This window comes from Anomaloglossus baeobatrachus, chromosome 2, assembly GCF_048569485.1.
Source record: "Anomaloglossus baeobatrachus isolate aAnoBae1 chromosome 2, aAnoBae1.hap1, whole genome shotgun sequence".
Taxonomy (NCBI): Eukaryota; Metazoa; Chordata; class Amphibia; order Anura; family Aromobatidae; genus Anomaloglossus; species Anomaloglossus baeobatrachus.
In genome coordinates this window covers 624,317,033-624,341,961 of record NC_134354.1, presented here as the reverse complement: position 1 = coordinate 624,341,961, position 24,929 = coordinate 624,317,033, and the positions used below count along the sequence as shown (strand labels likewise).

The 24,929-nt window shown below is 45.9% G+C and overlaps 1 protein-coding gene across 2 annotated transcripts in view; it reads left to right on the top strand.

Moving 5' to 3' along the window:
* EPSTI1 (epithelial stromal interaction 1) overlaps positions 1-24,929 on the top strand; it is a 209,413-nt gene that overhangs the window by 32,144 nt on the left and 152,340 nt on the right. For both annotated transcript variants that reach the window (XM_075334383.1, XM_075334382.1), the window contains exon 6: positions 3,184-3,257. In XM_075334383.1, the coding sequence (XP_075190498.1) occupies positions 3,184-3,257 (74 nt within the window). The remainder of the gene's footprint in view (positions 1-3,183; positions 3,258-24,929) is intronic.

Sequence of the window (24,929 nt, the reverse complement as noted above, 5' to 3'; positions counted from 1 at the left end):
GCCTAGTGTCATGCGATGAACTTGCATTAATGCTTGTGTGGCCCCAGCCTAACAGCACATGCAGCCTGCATGATGGCACATGGAGTCTCTGCAGAGCCCTAAGCTCTCCATGTTCCACCATGAGATGTTTCCATGTGGAGATATTCTCAGCTCAGATACAGTGCTTTTGGTCAATAATACCTCTGTAATATGGCAACTGTTAGAACATGACATGATAAATTAAAAATTCCTTACAGCTTTCAACAAATAAACCCCTACATAACTATATAGTATATAAGAGGGATATGGAAGAAGATACAGTATACCCCCTTTTCAGTAATCCATTAAACTACTGGATAACTTAGAGCTTGTATAGAGGAGCTCCTACTTCACACTTGGCTGCTCTTGCAAAACATCCTAGAGTCTCCTGTAAAATGGAAATGATATGGCATAAATTAAGGCTCATTAAGGGGTCACTTTTGACTTTTAAGATTGCTGCTTCCAATAGTTGGCACTAGCATTCGTCTACTTCCTCCCTGAAGAGATAAGAGATAATCTGTAAAATAGAGACACCTTCCAAACTCTCAGAAGTGTTGACAGATCTCCACCTTAAATGCCCATAAGAAAACAGCACTTTCCCAATATTTATTATCGCTGTCACTCTGAGCCCTGACATCTAGACACCTGGATGTTGAGGGCTCTTGACTTACCAAAAATGGGGTGACATTATGTAAAAAAAAAAATCCCCCATCAATTTCTTGTCTTAGGCCTAAGACACACGGCGAGAAAAACGGTGCGAGTGGAGTGCGATAAAACATCGCATTCTACTCGGACCAATATTAGCCTGTGTGTCAGCACCTGTGAGCAATTATTTTCTCAGCCATAATCGGACCGAGAAAAAATTCACAGCATGCTGCGACTGTAATACGAGACTTTCTTTCGCACCTATTCAAGTGTATGGGGCGAGAGAAAAATCGCACTGCACTCGCGGTACACCGGTGTACCGCGAGTGCAGTGCGAGAATTGCAATAGCCACCAATGGAGGAGAGAAGGAGATAATTCCCTCCCTCCCCTCCGCAGCCCCAGTGCGCCCCTCCTCAGTGCCGGCCCTCCCCTCCTCAGCATCGGCCCGCCCCCCACAGCTGTGGTCCATTCGCACAGTCGGACCTAAGTCGCAGGGACACTAGCATGACACTCAGCTCTTCTGTACTGCCAGCGTGAACCGAGTGTCATGCGAGGGGATCGCAGTAATCCCTGTGTGGCTCCGGCCTTATGGAAAAGGTGAGAAAATAGAACACAGCAAATGATTTGTTTACACTGTCAACAATATTATCATTAAAGATATGAACTAATGTACTCTACAAAGTGACTCTTCAACTGTAAAGACTACATTGCAGTAGGATCGCCAGGTTGATTTTTTACTCTTTCTGGACAACCTATCAAAAATCACAGACATTCAATATTTTTTATGCACATAGTTGACAACTATAACAAATTATTAAGATTATCAGTCATACATGTCTACGGTCCATAATTTTGATATGAAGACATTAGCTGCATTCAATGTGATATGTAAAATGATCAATATTACAGTCCTAGCAATCTGAAGACGTTTCTCAAGCTTTAAAGAAAAAAAAAATCATGAGTGTATCAAGTTTTTTTTATGAAAGAGGAAAATAGTGCCCTATTATTAAAACGGACTGTCCAGGAATTTCTGGATGGTCTGAAACCCTGCTGTATAAACATGTCGGTAAATAAGTAGGTATATATGTAAGGAGGGATGTAGCTATCTAGGCTAAAGTTCATTACAAATAGAATATAATCATTCAGCCTCCAAATCAGAATACTCAGTGGAAATAAAATAAGTGGGAATAATAAATATTTGCAAAAACTGGCCCTTTCTGTTGTGGTGGCTGGTTCATGTTCAGTGCTGTCTGTTAATACTTCTGATCACTGCATGTTGGAAATCTAATTCAAACTTAAAGGAGTGGTCGGGCACCCAAAATGTCCTTTCTAAACATCTATCGTTACATTCTAACCCCTTTTATAATTAGCTTTATTACACAGTACCCTACACTTCTTCCTATCTAGCTAATCCCGAAATGTGTTTTTTGGGTTTTTTTTTTTTTTGCTCCTCCTGTAATGTTTCCTTTGAGAGGCGTATCACTCGTGACATCATAGGAAGCTAGGGCTGCACTCACTCCTCGCAGCATTCATCGCCCCTCCTGGAACAGGACATCATCAGGAAACGGCACTGCAGTTACTTACTAGAGTCTTGCATCGCATGCCTCTTTGAAGATGTCCTGCATCCGTGATGATAGACACTGGAAAATGTGAGTTCAACGCCGTCACTTTTCTTTTATCTCTGCCACTGCCATAGTTTCTGTGACAGAAGACATCTTCAGGGGGCAGAGATGGAAGCAGTGAATGACACCAGTGCTATCCACAGCTTCTAGTGCTACCTTCAAATGAATCATCATCAGGGACCGTGATTGAAGCTTTGAGTGACACCAGCGCCACCCCAAGATGACTATTAATATGAGATCATGGCTAGAAACTATGGGGCAGTGCTGGTGTCACTGACTTACTTCACTAGTGGCGCTAAACTTACAGCTGCCAAAGCATCTATCATCATAGATGCAGGACATCTTGATAGGGGGTGGTGATGCAACAAACTAGTAAGTAACTGCCTTCCCCAATGACGTCCTTTTCCAGGAGGGGCAATAGACACAGCAGTAGATTGCAGCCCCAGCCTCCTGTAATGTGACGTTTGAGACTCCTCTCAAGCGAAATGCCACAGGAGGTGCAGTTCAAAAAACACAAATAGGGATTAGCTAGATAGGGTTATGTTTTGAGTAATATATAATAAAACAAATTACAAAAGTGGTTAGGGAGTAAGGATGGGTATTTAAGAAGGACATTTTAGGTAGTGGACCAACCCTTTAATCATGTTTGATGATAGAAATACAGTATACTGAGCAGAGGGCATTGTTTCATTGAAATTTAGCTTTGCAATTTGAAACTGAACTATTTCATGTATCGAAACCTAAAATTTGATGCACTGTATTTTTTCCTAGTTGTGACCATTCTACTAAATATAAAATTGTCTACCTGCTGCCTGTACCATATTGTGCTGTGTTCTTTACATTATTCTGTTTCACAGTATAGTCAGAGTAAATAAAAAAAGCTCTTTGCTTTTTTCAGGCTGAAAAACTAGAAAAAAATAGACAAAAACAGGATATGGAGAGAAAGGAAAAATGGCATGAAGACAGACAAAAGTAAGTTATCTCTTTCTATATTCGCAATATAATCTTATTCATAAAGACACTATGTACAGTTACGGTATAATAGTATAATGTACACAACAATATATCATATGTATATGCATACATATCTTGCTTCCTTTCTCTCTATCAATAATGTAGTGTATATATTATGACATTGTTATGTAATCTATATATAAGGTCAGCTATAACATTAAAGCCACCAAAAAGTGGGGTTAATAATCGCACCCAGCGTCCTGCTCTCTACCACTACTAGCGCCCACAACTCTCCCAAGTTCTGTCTGGCTCAGAATAGACAAAAACGTCACATGACACTTGAGCCATAAATGAAATAGTCTTTTTCACTGCCGGATTCTTCTTATATATTGATACGGAATGGAATCCTATCCAGGCACCGCCACGCAACTCGGAGTGCTGGATTTCTCTGCAACAACTAATTACAGTAACACTGAAGATTTTGTAATTAAAGTTATATTATTAACCCTCCTGTGATATAATGGGTATAACAATGTTATTTTAAACATCAGTATTATCAAAGTATTGGAAATAGTTATAGAAGTCAGTGGGAAATTTATTAAAATCTTACTGCTCACATCGAGTGTACTCACTTATACTAAGCATTGTTTGTTTATATTTTAAACATATATACAGTACAGACCAAACGTTTGGACACACCTTCTCATTCAAAGAGTTTTCTTTATTTTCAGGACTCTGAAAATTGTAGATTCACATTGAAGGCATCAAAACTATGAATTAACACATGTGAAATGAAATACTTAAAAAAGTGTGAAACAACTGAAAATATGTCTTATATTCTAGGTTCTTCAAAGTAGCCACCTTTTGCTTTCATTACTACTTTGCACACTCTTGGCATTCTCTTGATGAGCTTCAAGAGGTAGTCACCGGAAAGGGTTTTCCAACAGTCTTGAAGGAGTTCCCAGAGATGCTTAGCACTTGTTGGCCCTTTTGCCTTCACTCTGCGGTCCAGCTCACCCCAAACCATCTCGATTGAGTTCAGGTCTGGTAACTGTGGAGCCTAGGTCATCTGGCTTAGCACCCCATCACTCTCCTTCTTAGTCAAATAGCCCTTACACAGCCTGGAGGTGTGTTTGGGGTCAATGTCCTGTTGAAAAATAAATGATGGTCCAACTAAACGCAAACGGATGGAATCGCACGCCGCTGCAAGATGCTGTGGTAGGCATGCTGGTTCTGTATGACTTCAATTTTGAATAAATCCCCAGCAGTGTCCGCAGCAAAGCATCCCCACACCATCACACCTCCTCTCACGGTGGGAACCAGGCATGTAGAGTCCATCCATTCACCTTTTCTACAAAGACATGGTGGTTGGATCCAAATATCTCAAATTTGGACTCATCAGACCAAAGCACAGATTTCCACTGGTCTAATGTCCATTCCTTGTGTTTTTTAGCCCAAACAAGTCTCTTCTGCTTGTTGCCTGTCCATAGCAGTGATTTCCTAGCAGCTATTTTACCATGAAGGCCTGCTGCACAAAGTCTCCTCTTAACAGTTGTTCTAGAGATGAGAAGGTGTGTACTTTTGGTCTGTACTGTGTGTGTGTGTATATATAAGAGACAGCCGGGCAAAGAGACAGCCCGGGCAAAGAGACAGACACAGAGATGGCGACAGACTGATACAAATACAAACAGAGAGATAGAAACAGACAGACAGACAATGAAAGATATATATATATATATATATATATGAAAGAGAATGCTTTAAGGCATTTTCATTACTTTCTGCAAAGTCAGACGTTACATACACTCATCTGTTCAGCTGTACAAACAATTATACACAAGATGGGAATGTCCAGCCATCATACCGCTCAGGAAGGAGATGGGTTCTGTGTACCAGAGGTGAACGTGCTTTGGTCACACATGTGCATATCAACCCAAGAGCAAAAGCAAAAGACCTTATGAAGATGCTGGTGGAAGCTGGTAAGATTGTGTCATTATCCACAGTGAAACGAGTACTGTATCAACATGGGATGAAAGACCACTCTGCCAGGAAGAAGTCATTAAGCCAAAAGAAACAAAAAAGCCACATTAATGTTTGCATATGCACACATGAACAAAGACCTTCATTTTTGGATACATGTCCTGTAGTCTGACGAAACTAAAACTGAACTGTTTGGCCATAATGACCATCGTTACGTTTGGAGAAAAAGGGAGAAGCATTGAAGCCTAAGAACACCATCCCAACTGTGAAACACACGGGTGGGAGCATCATGTTGTGGGATTGTTTTGCTGCAGAGACTGGTGCACTTCACAAAATAGATGGCATCATAAGGAAAGAAGATTATGTGGCAATTCTGAAGTAACATCTCAAGACATCAGCCAGGAACCTAAAGCTTCGGCGGAAATGGGTCTTCCAAATGGACAATGACCCGAATCATACTACCAAACTGATTACAAAGTGGCTTCAGGATAACAAATTGAATGTTTTGAAGTGGCCATCACAAAGCCCTGATCTCAATCCTATTGAAAATTTATGGGCAAAGCTGAAAAGGCCGGTGCGAGCAAGGCGAACTACAAACATGGCTGATACACCAGTTCTGTCAGGAGGAAAGGGCCCAAATTCCTGCCAACTATTGTGAGAAGCTTGTGGAAGGATATAAAAAATGTTTGACATAAGTCATACAGTTTAAGGACAATGGTACCAAATACTAATGAAATGTATGTAAACTTTTGACTTTGCAGGAAGTAATAAAATGACTTAAAACATTCTCGATTAGGGCTGGGTGGACTCGGACAGAAAAAGTACGGATCGTTTAAAAGTTGCCCAGTGCCGGACCTGGGTCCTGGATTCCGGGTGTTTGATCCAGATCCAGCACTCAAGAAAATAAAAAAAACAAAGGAAAAATAAAGAAAATAAGAATGAAGCGAGCGCCCAGGTTCCGGCCCGGTTGTACGCTGCTCCTGTGGCCTCCCTAGGCCTCTCATTTCATATTCACGGCTTTCCCCACCCACTGGCCAGCCTGGCCTCTGTGATTGGTTGCCGTCAGATGCGCCCCCAGCCTGTGTGACAGGGTTTGCATGCAGTCGTCGCTCATCGCGGCTCATTCATTCTCTGGAGCTCACAGCGGGCAGTCTTGTTCTATAGCCTCTATGGATTCAGATGGTAACATTGCTGGACTCGCCGTGGGATATTGTGGGGATTGTGTCGGACCTGCAGGGTATTGGGGGTTAGTAAAGTGGTGAAAGAGAGTGCTCTTTTGTATTTTATTCCAAATTAAGAATTTTTTCGATGTTTGTTTACGTTCATTTACAGATTAATGATGCGGGTTTCATAGGCACCTGCCATCATTACTCTAGGGTTTAGTAGCAGCTGTGCGCTGTTATTAACCCCTGATTACCCCAACTGCCACCGCATCAGGGCATTTGGGAAGAGCCGGTAAAGCACCAGGCTTGTCACATCTAATGAATGTGGCAATTCCGGGCAGCTGGAGGCTGATATTGTTAGGCTGGGTCTCTCCAGCCTGAGAATACCAGCCCCTTGCTGTGGGGCTTTATCTTTGCTGGGTATCAAAATTGGGGGGAACCGCACGTTGTTTGTTTTAATTATTTATTTAAATAAATGAAAAAAAAAAAAGAAAAGGCCACATGCGGTTTCTCTTCTTTTGATACACAGCCAAGATAAGCGTAAGGCTTGGGATGTAGCCGTGGTCTTTATCTTTGCTGGGTTTTAGAATACCTGGGGGGACCCTGCACAAATTGTTTTTATTTATTTTTTATATACCACGATACTGACAAACAGATGCTAAAATGTATGGGCTCCTTCCAGGTATGACGTCATTTCAACACGTCCCCTATCACATGGTATGGGTGTGTTCAAAATGCCGTCCGATGTTTCCAACCAGAATAAACTTTCTTTTTCTAACTCCACATGGGCATGGAGTTGTTTATAATAGATACATGGGAAAGATTCAGCTCACCCCTCTTCACTCCTGGTCAAACCTCCGACGCACGGAAACACCCTGACCCGGGTGGGAAATCACATGAAGAATTGAAAAACAAAATCCAGCGTCTCCAGGAGGATTGGATGTAAAAATAAAGTCTTTATTCGATATAAAAGGTTTTTTCCATCAACATACAGCAAAATACAAAGGCAGATGGGAGAGAGGAGCATTTTCTTACGCGTTTCGACCTATGCAGGTCTTAGTCATGGAATGCGCATAAAAGTCTCCAAAGGGATATTTAAATTCAGTGCACATCACAAACAGGTTGAATTGATTAAGTGGGAAACACACCCATCACACTCAATATAGATGGCAAAAAAAAAGGGGAAAAAAAATAGAGACAGCTGCATTGAAAAAATACAGATAAACAGACAACTGAATAAAAACATGCAGGAATACTGCTAAAAACAAATGTAGTTTAACCCGTTAGTGATGGAGCTAATTTTCACCTTAATGACCAGACCAAATTTTGCAATTTTGACCAGTGTCCCTTCATGAGGTTATAACTCTGGAACGCTTCAACGGATCCCAGTGATTCTGAGATTGTTTTTTCGTCACATATTGGACTTCATGTTAGTACCAAATTTAGTACAATATTTTTTGCGTTTATTTGTGAAAAAAATGAATTTTGGCAAAATTTTTGAAAAATTTGAAATTTTCAACTTTTGAATTTTTTTACCGTTAAACCAGAGAGTCCTGTGACACAAAATACTTAATAAATAACATTTCCCACTTGTCTAGTTTACATCAGCACAATTTTGGAAAAAAAATAATTTTTTGTTAGGAAGTTAGAAGGGTTCAAAGTTCATCAGCAATTTCTCATTTTTACATCAAAATTTTCAAAACTATTTTTTTAGGGACCACATCACATTTGAAGTGATTTTGAGAGACCTAGGTGACCAAAAATACCCAAAAGTGACCCCATTCTAAAAACTGCACCCCTCAAGGTACTCAAAACCACATTGAAGAAGTTTATTAACCCTTTAGGTGCTTCACAGGAACTAAAGCAATATGGAATTAAAAAAGCAAAAAATAAAATTTTACCTAAAAATGTTGCTCTACCCCAAATATAATCACTTTTATAAAAAATAACACAACAAAGTGGACCCCAAAACTTGTTACCCACTTTCTTATGAGCGCGGTGATACCCAACATGTGGTAAGAAACCTCTGTTTGGACAAATGGGAGGGCTTGAAACAGAAGGAGCAATATTTGAATTTTGGAAAGCAAATTTGGCTGAAATAGATTGCGGGCACCATGTTGCATTTACAGGTCCGATAAGGTACCTAAACAGCAGAAACCCCTCACAAGTGATGCCATTCTGGAAACTAGACCTCTCAAGGCTTCTATCTAGTGGTATAGTGAGCATTTTGGACCCACAGGTACTTCACAGATTTTGATAACGTTACGTTGTCATATTGAAAATTTTCATTTTTTTCTCAAAAATGTTGCTTTAGCATTAATTTTCTCATTTTTTCAAGAGGTAATTCCAAAAATTGGACCCCAATGTTTGTTACCCACTTCCTTATGAGCGCGGTGGTAACCCACATGTGGTAAGAAACCTCTGTTTGGACAAATGGGAGGGCTTGGAACAGAAGGAGCAATATTTGAATTTTGGAAAGCAAATTTGGCTGAAATAGATTGCGGGCACCATGTTGCATTTACAGGTCCGATAAGGTACCTAAACAGCAGAAACCCCTCACAAGTGATGCCATTCTGGAAACTAGACCTCTCAAGGCTTCTATCTAGTGGTATAGTGAGCATTTTGGACCCACAGGTACTTCACAGATTTTGATAACGTTACGTTGTCATATTGAAAATTTTCATTTTTTTCTCAAAAATGTTGCTTTAGCATTAATTTTCTCATTTTTTCAAGAGGTAATTCCAAAAATTGGACCCCAATGTTTGTTACCCAGTTCCTTATGAGCGCGGTGGTAACCCACATGTGGTAAGAAACCTCTGTTTGGACAAATGGGAGGGCTTGGAACAGAAGGAGCAATATTTGAATTTTGGAAAGCAAATTTGGCTGAAATAGATTGCGGGCACCATGTTGCATTTACAGGTCCGATAAGGTACCTAAACATCAGAAACCCCTCACAAGTGATGCCATTCTGGAAACTAGACCCCTCAAGGCTTCTATCTAGGGGTATAGTGAGCATTTTGGACCCACAGATACTTCACAGATTTTGATAACGTTACGTTGTCATATTGCAAATTTTCATTTTTTTTCTCAAAAATGTTGCTTTAGCATTAATTTTCTCACTTTTTCAAGAGGTAATTCCAAAAATTGGACCCCAACGTTTGTTACCTAACTCCTTATGAGCGCGGTGGTACCCCACATGTGGTAAGAAACCTCTGTTTGGTCAAATGGGAGGGCTTGGAACAGAAGGAGCAATATTTGAATTTTGGAAAGCAAATTTGGCTGAAAAAGATTGCGGGCACCATGTTGCATTTGTAGGGTCCCTAAGGTACCTAAACAGCAGAAACCCCTCACAACTGACCCCATTTTGGAAACTAGACCCCTCAAGGAATTTATTTAGATGTTTGGTGAGTACCCTGAACCCACAGGTGCTTCACAGAATTTTATAACGTTGAACCATGAAAATAAAAAAATAAAATTTTACCACAAAATTGCTATTTCAACCAGGTAGCTTTTTTTTCACAAGGGTAACAGGAAAAAAATCACCATGAAATTTATTGTGCAATTTCTCCTGAGTTTGGCGATACCTTATATGTGGTGGAAATAAACTGTTTGGGTACACGGCGGAGATCGGAAGGGAAGGAGTGCCATTTGACTGCAAAATTGTCTGGAATCAATAGCGGACGCCATGTTGCATTTGGAGAGCCCCTGAGGTGTCTATACAGTGAAGCGCCTCAACATGTGGCCACATTTTGGAATATAGACCCCAAAAGGAATTTATCTAGATGTTTGGTGAGTACCCTGAACCCCCAGGTGCTTCACAGAAGTTTATAATGTTGAGCTGTGAAAATAAAAAAATACATTTTTACCACAAAATTGTTATTTCAACCAGGTAGCTTTTTTTTTTACAAGGGTAACAGGAAAAAAATCAGCATAAAATGTATTGTGCAATTTCTCCTGAGTTTGCCGATACATCATATGTGGTGGAAATCAACTGTCTGGGTGCACGGCAGGGCTCAGAATGAAACTAGCGCCATTTGACTGCAAAATTGGCAGGAATCATTAGCGAACGCCATGTTGCGTTTGGAGACCCCTTGAGGTGGCTTAACAGTGGAGCCCCCCACAACTGACCCCATTCTGGAATCTATACCCTTCAAGGATTTTATCTAGGGGTATAGTATGCATTTTGAACCCACAGGTACTTCACAGAATTTTATAACAATAGGTTGTCCTATTGAAAATGTTCTTCTTTTTCACAAAAGAAGGGAATTTTGTTACTTACCGTAAATTCCTTTTCTTCTAGCTCTTATTGGGAGACCCAGACGATTGGGGTATAGCTACTGCCCTCCGGAGGCCACACAAAGCACTACACTAAAAAGTGCAAGGCCCCTCCCCTTCTGGCTATACCCCCCCGTGGTATCACGGGTTCTCCAGTTTTAGTGCCAAAGCAAGAAGGAGGAAGCCAATAACTGGTTTAAACAAATTAACTCCGAATAACGTCGGAGAACTGAAAAAACGTTCAACATGAACAACATGTGTACCCGCAAACAACAAAAAAATCCCGAAGGACAACAGGGCGGGTGCTGGGTCTCCCAATAAGAGCTAGAAGAAAAGGAATTTACGGTAAGTAACAAAATTCCCTTCTTCTTCAGCGCTCTATTGGGAGACCCAGACGATTGGGACGTCCAAAAGCTGTCCCTGGGTGGGTAAAGAGATACCTCATGTTAGAGCTGCAAAACAGCCCTCCCCTACGGGGATGTCACTGCCGCCTGCAGGACTCTTCTACCTAAGCTGGCATCCGCCGAAGCATAGGTATGCACCTGATAATGTTTGGTGAAAGTGTGCAGACTCGACCAGGTAGCTGCCTGGCACACCTGTTGAGCCGAAGCCTGGTGTCGCAAAGCCCAGGACGCACCCACAGCTCTGGTTGAGTGGGCTTTCAGCCCTGAAGGAACCGGAAGCCCAGCAGAACGGTAGGCTTCCAGAATTGGTTCTTTGATCCATCGAGCCAGGGTGGCTTTAGAAGCCTGCGACCCCTTGCGCTGGCCAGCGACAAGGACAAAAAGTGCATCTGAACGGCGGATAGGCGCCGTGCGAGAAATATAGATTCTGAGTGCTCTCACCAGATCTAGCAAACGTAAGTCTTTCTCATACCGGTGAACCGGCTGAGGACAAAAGGAAAGCAAGGATATATCCTGATTAAGATGAAACGAGGATACGACCTTAGGGAGAAACTCCGGAATGGGGCGCAGCACTACCTTGTCCTGGTGGAACACCAGGAAGGGAGCCTTGGATGACAGAGCTGCCAGCTCAGACCCTCGCCTAAGCGATGTGATCGCAACAAGAAACGCCACTTTCTGTGACAGGCGAGAAAAGGAAACGTCCTTTAGAGGCTCGAAGGGCGGCTTTTGCAGAGCAACTAGTACTCTGTTCAGATCCCATGGATCTAACGGCCGCTTGTACGGGGGCACAATATGACAGACCCCCTGTAGGAACGTGCGCACCTTAGGAAGACGTGCTAGACGCTTCTGAAAAAACACAGATAGTGCCGAGACTTGCCCTTTAAGGGAGCTGAGCGACAAGCCCTTTTCCAACCCCGATTGCAGGAAGGAAAGAAAGGTGGGCAATGCAAATGGCCAAGGGGATACTCTCTGTGCAGAGAACCAGGATAAGAAAATCTTCCACGTTCTGTGGTAGATCTTAGCAGACGTTGACTTCCTAGCTTGTCTCATTGTGGCTACGACTCCTTGAGATAATCCTGCGGACGCTAGGATCCAGGACTCAATGGCCACACAGTCAGGTTCAGGGCCGCAGAATTCTGATGGAAAAACGGCCCTTGGGACAGTAAGTCTGGTCGGTCTGGCAGTGACCACGGTCGACCGACCGTGAGATGCCACAGATCCGGATACCACGATCTCCTCGGCCAGTCTGGGGCGACGAGTATGACGCGGCTGCAATCGGATCTGATCTTGCGTAACACTCTGGGCAAGAGTGCCAGAGGTGGGAAGACGTATGGGAGCCGGAACTGCGACTAATCTTGAACTAATGCGTCTGCCGCCAGAGCTCTTTGATCGCGCGACCTCGCCATGAATGCCGGGACCTTGTTGTTGTGCCGGGACGCCATTAGGTCGACGTCCGGCACTCCCCATCGGCGACAGATTTCCTGAAACACGTCCGGGTGAAGGGACCACTCCCCTGCGTCCATGCCCTGGCGACTGAGGAAGTCTGCTTCCCAATTTTCTACGCCTGGGATGTGAACCGCGGATATGGTGAATGCAGTGTCCTCCACCCACATTAGAATGCGCCGGACTTCTTGGAATGCTTGCCGACTGCGCGTCCCTCCTTGGTGGTTGATGTATGCCACCGCTGTGGAGTTGTCCGACTGGATTCGGATCTGCTTTCCTTCCAGCCACTGTTGGAAGGCCAGTAGGGCAAGATACACTGCCCTGATTTCCAGAACATTGATCTGAAGGGTGGACTCCTGCGGAGTCCACGTCCCCTGGGCCCTGTGGTGGAGAAACACTGCTCCCCACCCTGACAGACTCGCATCTGTCGTGACCACTGCCCAGGATGGGGGCAGGAAGGATCTTCCCTGAGACAATGAGGTGGGAAGGAGCCACCATTGTAGAGAGTCCTTGGCCGTCTGGGAAAGAGAGACTTTCCTGTCCAGGGACGTTGACTTCCCGTCCCATTGGCGGAGAATGTCCCATTGAAGTGGGCGCAGATGAAACTGCGCAAAGGGAACTGCTTCCATGGCTGCTACCATCTTCCCGAGGAAGTGCATGAGGCGCCGTAAGGGGTGCGACTGGCCTTGAAGGAGGGATTGCACCCCTGTCTGTAGGGACCGCTGCTTGTTCAGCGGAAGCTTCACTCTCGCTGCTCGAGTATGAAACTCCATGCCAAGATACGTTAGCGACTGTGACGGTGACAGATTCGACTTTGGAAAGTTGATGATCCATCCGAACGTCTGTAGAGTCTCCAGCGTAGCATGTAGACTGAGTTGGCATGCCTCTTGAGAGGGTGCCTTGACAAGTAGATCGTCTAGGTAAGGGATCACCGAGTGTCCCTGAGAGTGCAAGACTGCTACCACCGCCGCCATGACCTTGGTGAAGACCCGGGGGGCTGTCGCCAGACCGAATGGCAGAGCTACGAACTGAAGATGGTCGTTTCCTATCACAAAACGTAGAAAACGTTGATGTTCTGTAGCAATTGGCACGTGGAGATAAGCATCTTTGATGTCTATTGAGGCAAGGAAGTCTCCTTGAGACATTGAGGCAACGACAGAGCGGAGGGTTTCCATCCGGAACCGTCTGGCGTGCACATGTTTGTTGAGCAGCTTTAGATCCAGAACAGGACGGAACGAGCCGTCCTTTTTTGGAACCACAAAGAGATTGGAGTAAAACCCTCGCCCTTGTTCCTGAGGCGGTACAGGAACCACTACTCCTTCCGCTCTTAGGGAGTCCACCGCCTGCAGCAGGGCATCTGCTCGGTCTGGATGTGGGGAGGTTCTGAAGAACCGAGCTGGAGGACGAGAACTGAACTCGATTCTGTACCCGCGAGACAAAATGTTTGTCACCCACCGGTCTTTGACCTGTGACATCCAAATGTCGGAAAAGCGGGAGAGCCTGCCCCCGACCGGAGATGCGGAGGGGGGGGGCTGGAAGTCATGAGGTAGCCGCTTTGGAAGCGGTTCCTCCATTTGCTTTCTTGGGGCGTGCGTGAGCCCGCCAGGAATCTGAGACTCTTTGCGTCCTCTGAGTCCCTTTGGACGAGGAGAATTGTGTCTTGCCCGAACCTCGAAAGGACTGAAACCTCTGCTGCCATTTTTTCTGCTGAGGTTTGCTTGATCTGGGCTGGGGTAAGGAAGAGTCTTTACCCTTGGACTGTTTAATGATGTCAGCCAATGGCTCGCCAAACAGTCTATCTCTAGATAAAGGCAAGCTGGTTAAACATTTTTTGGAACCAGCATCTGCTTTCCAGTCCTTTAACCACAAGGCTCTGCGCAAAACTACCGAATTGGCGGACGCCATTGAGGTGCGGCTGGTAGATTCTAGGACCGCATTGATAGCGTAAGACGCAAACGCAGACATCTGCGAGGTAAGGGACGCCACTTGCGGCACCGCTGGATGTATGACAGCATCCACTTTTGCTAAACCAGCTGAAATAGCTTGGAGTGCCCATACGGCTGCGAATGCTGGAGCAAACGACGCGCCGATAGCTTCATAGACAGATTTTAACCAAAGGTCCATCTGTCTGTCATTGGCATCCTTAAGTGAAGCGCCATCCTCCACTGCAACTATGGATCTAGCTGCAAGTTTGGAAATCGGGGGGTCTACTTTTGGACACTGGGTCCAGCGCTTGACCACATCAGGGGGGAAAGGAAAACGTGTATCCTTAGAACGTTTAGAGAAACGCCTTTCTGGATGAGCGTCGTGTTTCTGGATTGACTCTCTGAAGTCAGAGTGATCCAAGAAAGCACTCAATTTACGCTTGGGATAGAGGAAACGAAACTTCTCCTGCTCTGCAGCTGCCTCCTCTGCAGAAGGAGCTGGGGGAGAAATATCCAACAGTCTATTGATGGCTGAGATAAGCTCGTTTACCATGGCGTCCCCATCCGGGGTATCCAGATTGAGAGGGGTTCCAGGATAAGACTCTTGATCACTCTCTTCAGACGCATCACAGGGCGACTGATTGTGCTGAGACCCTGAGCAGTGTGATGACGTTGAGGGTCTTTCTCAGCGAGCTCGCTTAGGGTGGCTGGGGCTATCATCTGAGTCATAATACTCAGCCTGGGAAGCCGGGGACCCCCTTGCAGTCTGGATTAATTCCAACTGAGGGGGATTAGAGGACAGAGACCTCGCCGTGTCCATAGACTGAGCCCCAGTCATGGATTGCAAAGTTTCAAGGATTTTTGCCATAGTCACAGACATTCCATCAGCAAAAACTGCAAAGTCTGTCCCTGACACCGGGGCAGGACTTACAAGCGTCTCAGCCTGGGTCACTACCCCTCCGGACTCCGGCTGGCGAAGCAGCACCGGATCTGAGCATTGCACACAATGGGGGTCTTTGGAACCTGCTGGTAGAGCAGCCCCACATGCAGCACACGCAGTGTACACAGCCCTAGCCTTGGCAGCCTTGCGTTTTGTGGATGACATGTTGCTGCCTCCTCAGAGCGATCTGGGGTATCCAGCCAGGAAGCGACCTCACAGTGCAAGAAATAAATAAATATATATATCTGGTGACACAGTACACCAATACACACTGAGGCACTAGAGGGGCCAGCTGAAATGCCGCTTACCGCCCGCTTAAGAGCGGGTGTGTGGTCGCCAAAAGCCCCCTAGTCCAGGTCTCCCAGAGCCTTGCGTCCTTCCTCTAGCCAGACTGCATGTAATGGCTGCCGGCGTCCTGGGAGAGGAGGGGGGGCGGGCCCTGGGCGTTCCTGGCTAAGAGCGGGAAGCCTGCTTCCCTCTGTGCCTAGTGAGAGGGCTGGAGCATGTAAATCAGGCTCCAGCCCTCGTCGCTGCTGCGAAACAGCGTCTCTCCCCTACCCTGATTGACAGGGTGGGGGCGGGAACGAAGCGGAGCTAGGCCGCAAAAGCCGGGGACTGGATTTATAAACGCCGCCGCCGTAAAAGCGCGGTCGGCGTGTCCCCGGCGCACTACAAGTCACAGCAGCGCCGCCGGTCCAGTGGGGGTCGGCGCTGCGTTCCCACAACACAAAAGTCCCCCAGTAAACTGCAGGAACACCAACTCAATCGTTACGGTCCCCGGCGCACTACAACACCCAGCCAGCCCGGAGTGTGTCTGTGCCTGCCGGGGACACAGAGTACCTGTATGATGCAGGGCCATGTCCCTGATTGTACTCCTGCTCCATATCCATCAGGTTCAACTGGGTCTGTGGATGGAGCCCGGCGTCAGAGCTTAGAGGCCGGCAGGATCCCACTTCCACAGAGCCCTACAAGGGGATGTGGAAGGAAAACAGCATGTGGGGCTCCAGCCCCTGTACCAGCAATAGGTACCTCAACCTTACAACACCATCCACGGGTGAGAAGGGAGCATGCTGGGGGCCCTATATGGGCCCTCTTTTCTTCCATCCGAAATAGTCAGCAGCTGCTGCTGACTAAAATCTGTGGAGCTATGCGTGGATGTCTGACCTCCTTCGCACAAAGCTTGAAAACTGGAGAACCCGTGATACCACGGGGGGGTATAGCCAGAAGGGGAGGGGCCTTGCACTTTTTAGTGTAGTGCTTTGTGTGGCCTCCGGAGGGCAGTAGCTATACCCCAATCGTCTGGGTCTCCCAATAGAGCGCTGAAGAAGTGATGCTTTAGCACCAGATTTTCCACTTTTACAAGAGGTAACACCAAAACGTGGACCCCTCAGTTTGTTACCCACTTTCTTACGAGTGCAGCGATACCCAACATGTAGTCAAAAACTTCTGTTTGGGCAAACTGCAGGACTTGGAAGGGAAGGTGCACTTTTCAAAATTTGGATTATTAGATTTGCAGAGCCTATGTGTTTTTAGAACAACTGAAAACCCACATAAATGGATTTTTTTGTACATGTTATCTTGGAGTGAAGGGCAAAATGTTGAGGAAAATACCGCCAACTATATGGCAGACTTGTGCTTGTTCCAGAGATGAAGGAACACCAGGAGGGCTAGAAGGACACGTTAATTTTTCAGAGACTGGTCGTACAACGTCTGTTTAGCACCATCAATCCCTATATGAGGGACAATTGTGCCAGCCAACGTGGTATACCATAACAGGCTCCTACCTTCCAAGGTCGGAACCGCTATATGCACAAAACAACCAGTCCCCTACAGGGTTATAAAAGTATTGTCCAGTACAGGAGGTTCGGCAAGAACCATGCAGTAAAGCCCAAGGTGTAAAATTACAGAACAGCTTCAGATCCTCCAATAAAATTATCATGCACGTATCACCAAGACATAGTTGTAATAGCAGTCAGACTAAGATGACTGGTGCTAACACTTTATGAGTGATCAAATCTTGGAATTATTTGTCAGATGATCAGATGTTTCAAGAACATTTGCGGGGTCCACATTCTGGAGTACGCAGACGTGGGCATATGACGAGAATTTGTGTGCATAACACTTCGGTATGTGAGTGATCAAGTCCTGGAATTATTTGTGAAATGGGGTAAAATGTGTTTTATTGATGAAAATAGTACATTTTATTTGACAAGTAACACAGGGGCTCACTACACAGGAAATATAAATGTTGTGAAAGAAAAACCCTACCACACAATTTGGGAATAGTGTATGACGTCTAATAATTGTGAGATGTGTGGTAGATCTCGAAGCAGGGGGTAACACAAAGTCCTGGCTGGGAAGGGCACATGGGACAGTAATATCTAGAGTCGCTTCTCCTACCCTGCTTGCGACATACCCGGCACCTTTTTTTAGGACGGTTTTGGGTGGGAGTAGGAGGCACGAGATGCATAAAATGCCGTTCTGTTAGTCTCCGGGCATTCTCTGACTCGAAGGCTGCCTCTGGTGCCGCTGAGTCAAACATGAGGGACTCAATTTTTTCCTGGTATTGCAGAAATGTGAGGGCCCCGTGTGATTTTTTTATACAGTACAAAACTGTTGTAGGTAGCAATCTGTATCAGGTAGATACATGGTATGGTTGGAGTACCTGGTCAGACAGGTCCACACCACCCATAAACCTATTGTATTGTGTCACACAAAAGGGTTTTTGTTCGTCCCTGGTGGCTCCCCTCTCTCTGACCGACACAGTGGTGTCCTCATGCAGGGTGGTGAGCATGTAGACGTCCTTGCGGTCATTCCACTTTACGGCAAGCAGTTTGTCACTTGCCAGTGCGAATGACGCCCCCTCTCTAGACGTCTGGACACTAACTTGTCCCACAGGCCCCTGTATTTGCAGCATGGAGGGATTGGTATAGGGGGATACTGGTGTAGTAGTTGTCGGTGTACACATGGTAACCTTTACCAAGAAATGGGGACATTAGCTCCCAGACAATTTTTCCTGGGATGCCAATTGTCTGGGGACAGTTGGGTGGGCTTATTTGGCGGTCCCTACCCTCATAAATGATAAAGTTACACGTGTACCCGCTGGTGCTTTCGCACACTTTATATAATTTTATGCCATACTTGGCTCTTTTGGAGGGAATAAACTGACGGAATGAGAGACGGCCCTTGTAACTCATTAGGGACTTGTCAACCGAAACATTCTCCTCTGGGCTGTAGGAAGTTAGGAAGGACTCTTTCAGGAGGGATATTAGAGGTTTCAATTTATTAAGGCGGTCATAATTGGGGTCAGTTCTTGGGGGGACTTGGGAATTATCACTAAAATGGAGGAATCTCAATAGGGTCTCGTATCGGGTTCGGGACATTATGGCTGCAAATACAGGGGTGGCGTGGACAGATTTGGTTGCCCAGTAGGAGCGGATACTGGGTTTTTTCACTATTCCCATGTTGAGGGTAATGCCTAAAAATGTTTTGATTTCCGGGACACTTGTGGGGATCCAGGACCGGGAATGGACAGATGTTGGCTTTTGGGCAATATATTGGCGGGCGTATAAGTTGGTGTGGTGGGTGATGAGCTCAAGTACTTGTTGGGCAACAAAAATTTGGAAAAAATCCAGTGGGGCAAAATTGGTGACATTTATTTTGATGCCAGGGTCTCCTATGAAAGGGGGAATTTGTGGGGTAAAGGACGGGTCGGGGTACCAGAGAGCATGGGGGACTGCAGAACTAGGTCCTGCCCCTGACGCTTCAGCAGTGGCGACTGGAGGGGTGTGGGACCCCGTGGAGGAAGCCGAATCGTCACCGCTATCCGAAAACTCTCTTTCTGAGGCCGATTCGGTCTCTGACCCAGAACTGCCGGAGGCAAGCAGTGAGTACGCTTGCTCTGCCGTAAACATTCTGTGGGCCATGGTTTTTGTTTTTATCCCTGGCTAACAAAAAATAAACCTAAACCTAACACTAGTATTTTTTTTTTTTTTTATATACCGTATTTTTCGGACCATAAGACGCACTTTTTTTCCCCCAAATGTTGGGGGAAAGTTGGGGGTGCGTCTTATGGTCTGACTGTGGCTGCGGGGAATGAGGTGCTGCGGTGGAGCGAGTCATCGGGGGCACGAGCAGACTGTAGCAGCCTGCTGTGACCACGTGTGCCCGCTCATTACATATGCACGCCCATCCTCCTGCCCATTTCTCAGCGCAGAAGCCGGCGCTGACAGGTGGGCGGGAGGACGAGCGGGGATGCGCGCATAGTAAAGAGCCGGTCCACATGATCACCCCTGGCAATTACAACCTGGAGTGATCATGTGCGGCTGTATTCACTGCCCCCCGTGCGTCATAATCAGCGCGGGGTGCAGTGAAACAGTACACTCACCCGTCCCCATGTGTGGAGCCGTTCCCCCGCAGCATGCGATGTCTTCCTGTCTGTGCCGGTCAGCTGATCTGCGCTGATCAGCTGATCGGCACAGACAGGAAGACATCGCGTGCTGCAGGGGAACGGCTCCACACACACACACACAGGTCAGTGGTGCAGAGAGGAAGATGATCGGCTGCAGGGAGTGAGGAACAGGTGAGTATAAACGTTTGTTTTTTTTTCTCTGTGCTATAGGATACAGGCCATATACCAGGATGGTATATGAGCACGATGGGGGTATATAGCAGGATGGGAGTATATGAGCAGGAGGGATGGGGGGTATATGAACAGGATGGAAGTATATGAACAGGATGGGGGTATATGAACAGGATGGCAGTATATGAGTAGGATGGATGGGGGAATATGAACAGGATGGGAGTATATGAACAGGATGGGAGTATATGAGCAGGATGGATGGGGGGTATATGAACAGGATGGGGGTATATGAACAGGATGGGGGTATATGAACAGGATGGGGGTATATGAACAGGATGGGAGTATATGAGCAGGATGGATGGGGGGTATATGAACAGGATGGGGGTATATGAACAAGATGGGAGTATATGAGCAGGATGGATGGGGGGTATATGAACAGGATGGGGGTATATGAACAGGATGGGAGTATATGAGCAGGATGGATGGCTGGTATATGAACAGGATGGGGGTATATGAACAGGATGGGAGTATATGAGCAGGATGGGGGAATATGAACAGGATGGGGGTATATGAACAGGATGGGGGTATATGAACAGGATGGGGTATATGAATAGGATGGGGGAATATGAGCAGGATGCTGGTATATAAGCAGGATGGGGGTATATGAGCAGGATGGGGGTTTATAGCAGGATCATATACAAGGCAGGAGGATCATTACCAGGATGGGGTACCTTAGTAGAGAATTTGTGGACATTACCCCCATAACAGTGTCAGCAGCAAATCCTCGCCCCATAACAGTGTTTCATGACCACATTTTTTTGCTTAAAGTTTTATTTTCCTATTTTCCTCCTCTAAAACCAGGGTGCGTCTTATAGTCCGGTGCATCTTATAGTCCGAAAAATACGGTAAACCCTACATTTTTTTATAACGATTATAAAAAAAAATATTTAGGGGAATGACGCAGCGAGGGATGACGGAATGATGGAGGGGGGATGATCACAGGGGGGTGATCAGAAAAATTGGGAATTGATTATGATGATTTTAGTGAATTGATAACTTTTTCTCTCTATATGGCAGCACGTAGTCTCTCTCTCTTCTCTCCCAGATCAACTACAAGGGAGAGAGGAGAAAGGCAGACCTAAATGCTGCCATATTTATCAAATATTGGCATTTTGACTACTGTGATAGGATCTATCACAGTATTCAAATCTAAACAGCCAATCAGAATTTTTTTTTTTTGTTGCCGGGTGCAGGAGGCAGATTATGCCAAGCACACTGCGCATGCGCCCGCCATTTTCCCGGAGAAGAGAAGAAGGGGGGCCGCGGAGGGACGCGGGGGACCGGTGATTTTTTTTTATTGAGGTACAGGGGAGGGGATTGGGGGAACGGGGGATCCCAGATCGGGTGGGAGAGAGACTGGGAACGGTGGTGAGAACTCCGGTTCTCCAGATCCCTCTCTCTGGTCCCCCGGAGGGGGCTCCGGGGAACCAGAGAGCTCCGGTGTACCGGAGGAGGGGTCAGGGGGAGGACATTTCCCTCCGATCTGAAATGTTTGATCATTTCAGATCGGAGGGAAATGAATGCAGAGTCGGCGGCGGCAGTTTTCAGCGCGCGTCGGCGCCATCTTGCATGCTCCGGAGGGGGGCTCTGAAGAACCGGAGGGGGCTCCGGGGACCAGAGGGCTCCGGTGTACCGGAGGAGAGGTCAGGGGGAGGACATTTCCCTCCGATCTGAAATATTTGATCATTTCAGATAGGAGGGAAATGAATGCAGAGCCGGCGGCGGCGGGAGTTTTCAGCGCGCATCGGCGCCATCTTGGATTTTCCGGAGGGGGGGGGTTGGATGGATTTCTCCGGTACCGGGGGCCTTGGGGGCACTAAGGGCTCATATTTATTTCTCATCTGACATGTTTGATCACGTCAGATGAGAAATAAATCAATTTTACCAGCCATTTATTTTTTTTTAATGTTGTCGCCGGTATACGGTGTATACCGGCGATCGCATTAACAGGGTCCAGAAAAAACACCCCGATTCATAATCTGGGGGGTCTCAGCTACCCCCGGTAGCTGAAAACCCCGAAATTTTCGGTCGCTGGGGGGCGCTACAGGGTTTTTTCGGGCCGCGGAACAGAATAAGTACCCTGTTTTGCCGCCGTTTTAAGTCGTACGGCCGTCGTTATGAGGTTATGGAAGCCAAATATTTGCTTGAGTAGAAAATTCCTTTCGCATCCTGGAAGGAAAAATAAAAAATTACTGATGAAATACAAGCAAAAAAAGATTTTTTTATTCATAGTGAATGCATAAAAAACGCTGTTATAGCAGACATAAAGAATTAGTGTGGGGCAATGGAAAGAGTTAATGCACATGGGTGCCGCATATGCGATACTGAATCAGCACCAAGACAGAGACCAGCTGGTGCTTCATATATGCGATCTCTCCCTGTGTTCATACTGTGCAGGACTTGAGTGCCGAGTATAAAAATGTGGAAGGATCTTGTATTGTATTATATTGTTTATAATAGAAGCGGAGGTCTGGGGGTGAAACCCCCAGATAGGGGGAGTGCAGGGGGGACAAAGCAACATCTCAAGACATCAGCCAGGAACCTGCATGGTGATACTAACCTGAATGGAGCCTATACATTCTAGGTTCACGGTAGATGCTCGTGTGTATGGGCTCCTTTACACTGCTTTCCCCGTCCACCGACTATCCTCCCGCCTGTGATTGGATGCAGTCAGCTGATACGCTGACACTCAAGGTGGGGGCGTGTCTGACTGCGCGTCTGACAGTAATCAGCGGCCCAGGCAGTGAATGCGAGGCCTGGGAGCAGTGTACAGCCATGCCGGAGCCTTGGTAAGTACACCGCGCGCTCCCATTCCTCTATCTTTTCTACCACCATTTTTAATCTCCGGATTCTACTCACCATAGACTTATATGGGGGTTGATTCCGGACTGGATCCGGATTTTTTTTTAAAAGAGAGCAGGTCCTGTTTTGAGTCCGCCCAGCTCTATTCTTTACCTTTCATTATTCTGGCTGGCATTTGGCAAATATATGTAATTTTGGTTCTTAATTAACCTAAAACAGGAAAGGTTTATTCTGGTTTCATGACAGTGAGAAAAACATGCAGATGTGTCTTTAGTGTATGTAAACTTCGGGTTTCAACTGTATATACCTGTAACGTTATAGGTATATCAACATCTCCCTTTAAATATTATATTATGTTGGCTTTGATAGCTGGGTAAAGAAGTGAAACTTACTGTGAAGGTGTAAATTGTGCAATTATGCTTTTAATTCTGCTTGATTGCTACTCGCAGCATCTGTCACTGATTTACTTGAGCTGTTAAATTAAGCATAAGCTAATTTGATCTTCTCACTGCTTATCAAATTGTCATGAAATATAAAAAGAAAGTACAGTACAGTCGAACAATACTGCTTTGGTCCATGTATGCAACCCAGGAATATTGGTGTGAGTTTCCAAAGAGTATGCAAATATAATGCTGCACTGCATTTTCTACCCAACTATGTAGCTTTGCTCAAATAATGTTTCATTTTGTTACTTACGAGTACATGCTCGTATTGGCCAAAGAAAAATAGGTGAAGCCCCCGTTGGGCCCAGATGCAAAAGTAAGACACTTAAGCCTGCTTTACACGCTGCAATTAATCATGCGATCGCATTTGCGGTCGCACCCGCCCCCATCGTTTGTGCGGCATGGGCAATATGGTGCCCGTGTCGCACAATGTTGTAACCCCCCGTCATACAGACTTACCTTCCAAACGACCTCGCTGTGGGCGGCGAACATCCACTTCCTGAAGGGGGAGGGACGTTCGGCGTCACAGCGACGTCACACAGCGGCCAGCCAATAGAAGCGGAGGGGTGGAGATGATCGGGACATAAACATCCCGCCCACCTTCTTCCTTCCACATTGCCGGCGGGACGCAGGTAAGCTGTGTTCATCGTTCCCGGGGTGTCACACGGAGCGATGTGTGCTGCCTCGGGAATGATGAACAACTGGCTCGCAGAAGGACGTTCGATATTTTGAAAATGAGCGACGTGTCAACGAGCAACGATAAGGTGAGTATTTTTGCTCGTTCACACTCACTCATAGCTGTCACACGCTACGATATGTCAAATGATGCCGGATGCGCGTCACTTACGACGTGACCCGACGACATATCGTATGATATATCGTAGCGTGTAAAGCCAGCTTAACTCTCAAACATGATCAGTAGTTGGCCCAATATATTTGATTTACTATGTAAATATAAAAGTAGCATCTCACCATTTATTCTTCAAACTATCTAGTTGATTATTTTATAAAAACATACAGATACATAGATAGATACATTTGAAAAAGACTGTAATGTATCATTTGTATGTAGCTGAATAGTGGGCCCCTAGAGTAATGTTACTGGTGGGTTGTGACCACGCTTGTCTGCCACTGATTAAGAGTGTTCAGTTCCTGATGACCAATGTTATGTAGAGTAACCAGTTCCTGGTGATCAACAGCTCCTGTGTCTATATCATAGATCATGCTTGCCTCCTGGTGACGAATATCATATATCATGATTAGCTTCTGTGACCAATATCATAGATCATGCTTAGCTCCTGGTGACCAATATCGGAGATCATGCTTAGCTTCTGGTGATCATGGTTTACAGTGCACTCAGCTTTAAGTAATAAAGTTCTCAGCTCCTTGTTACCACTATTAGAATTATTGTATATTTCCAGTAACCACTAGAGATGAGCGGTTCCATCGTGGCTCGGTTCGCCAGCAGCAAACGAGCCTAACTGCACAGGCTCGAGCTTGACCTGGACCCCTTATCAAGTCACTGATTGGCAGTTTGAGTCTCCGCCCACATGCGGGCTTTTTCAAACTTTTTTTTTTGTTGCACACTACATCCGATCACGTTGTTGTTACCCCCAGTGTGCGCCGTTCAAACACTGGAAGTGGCTCGCAGAGGTCTGATTACCAAGCGCAAC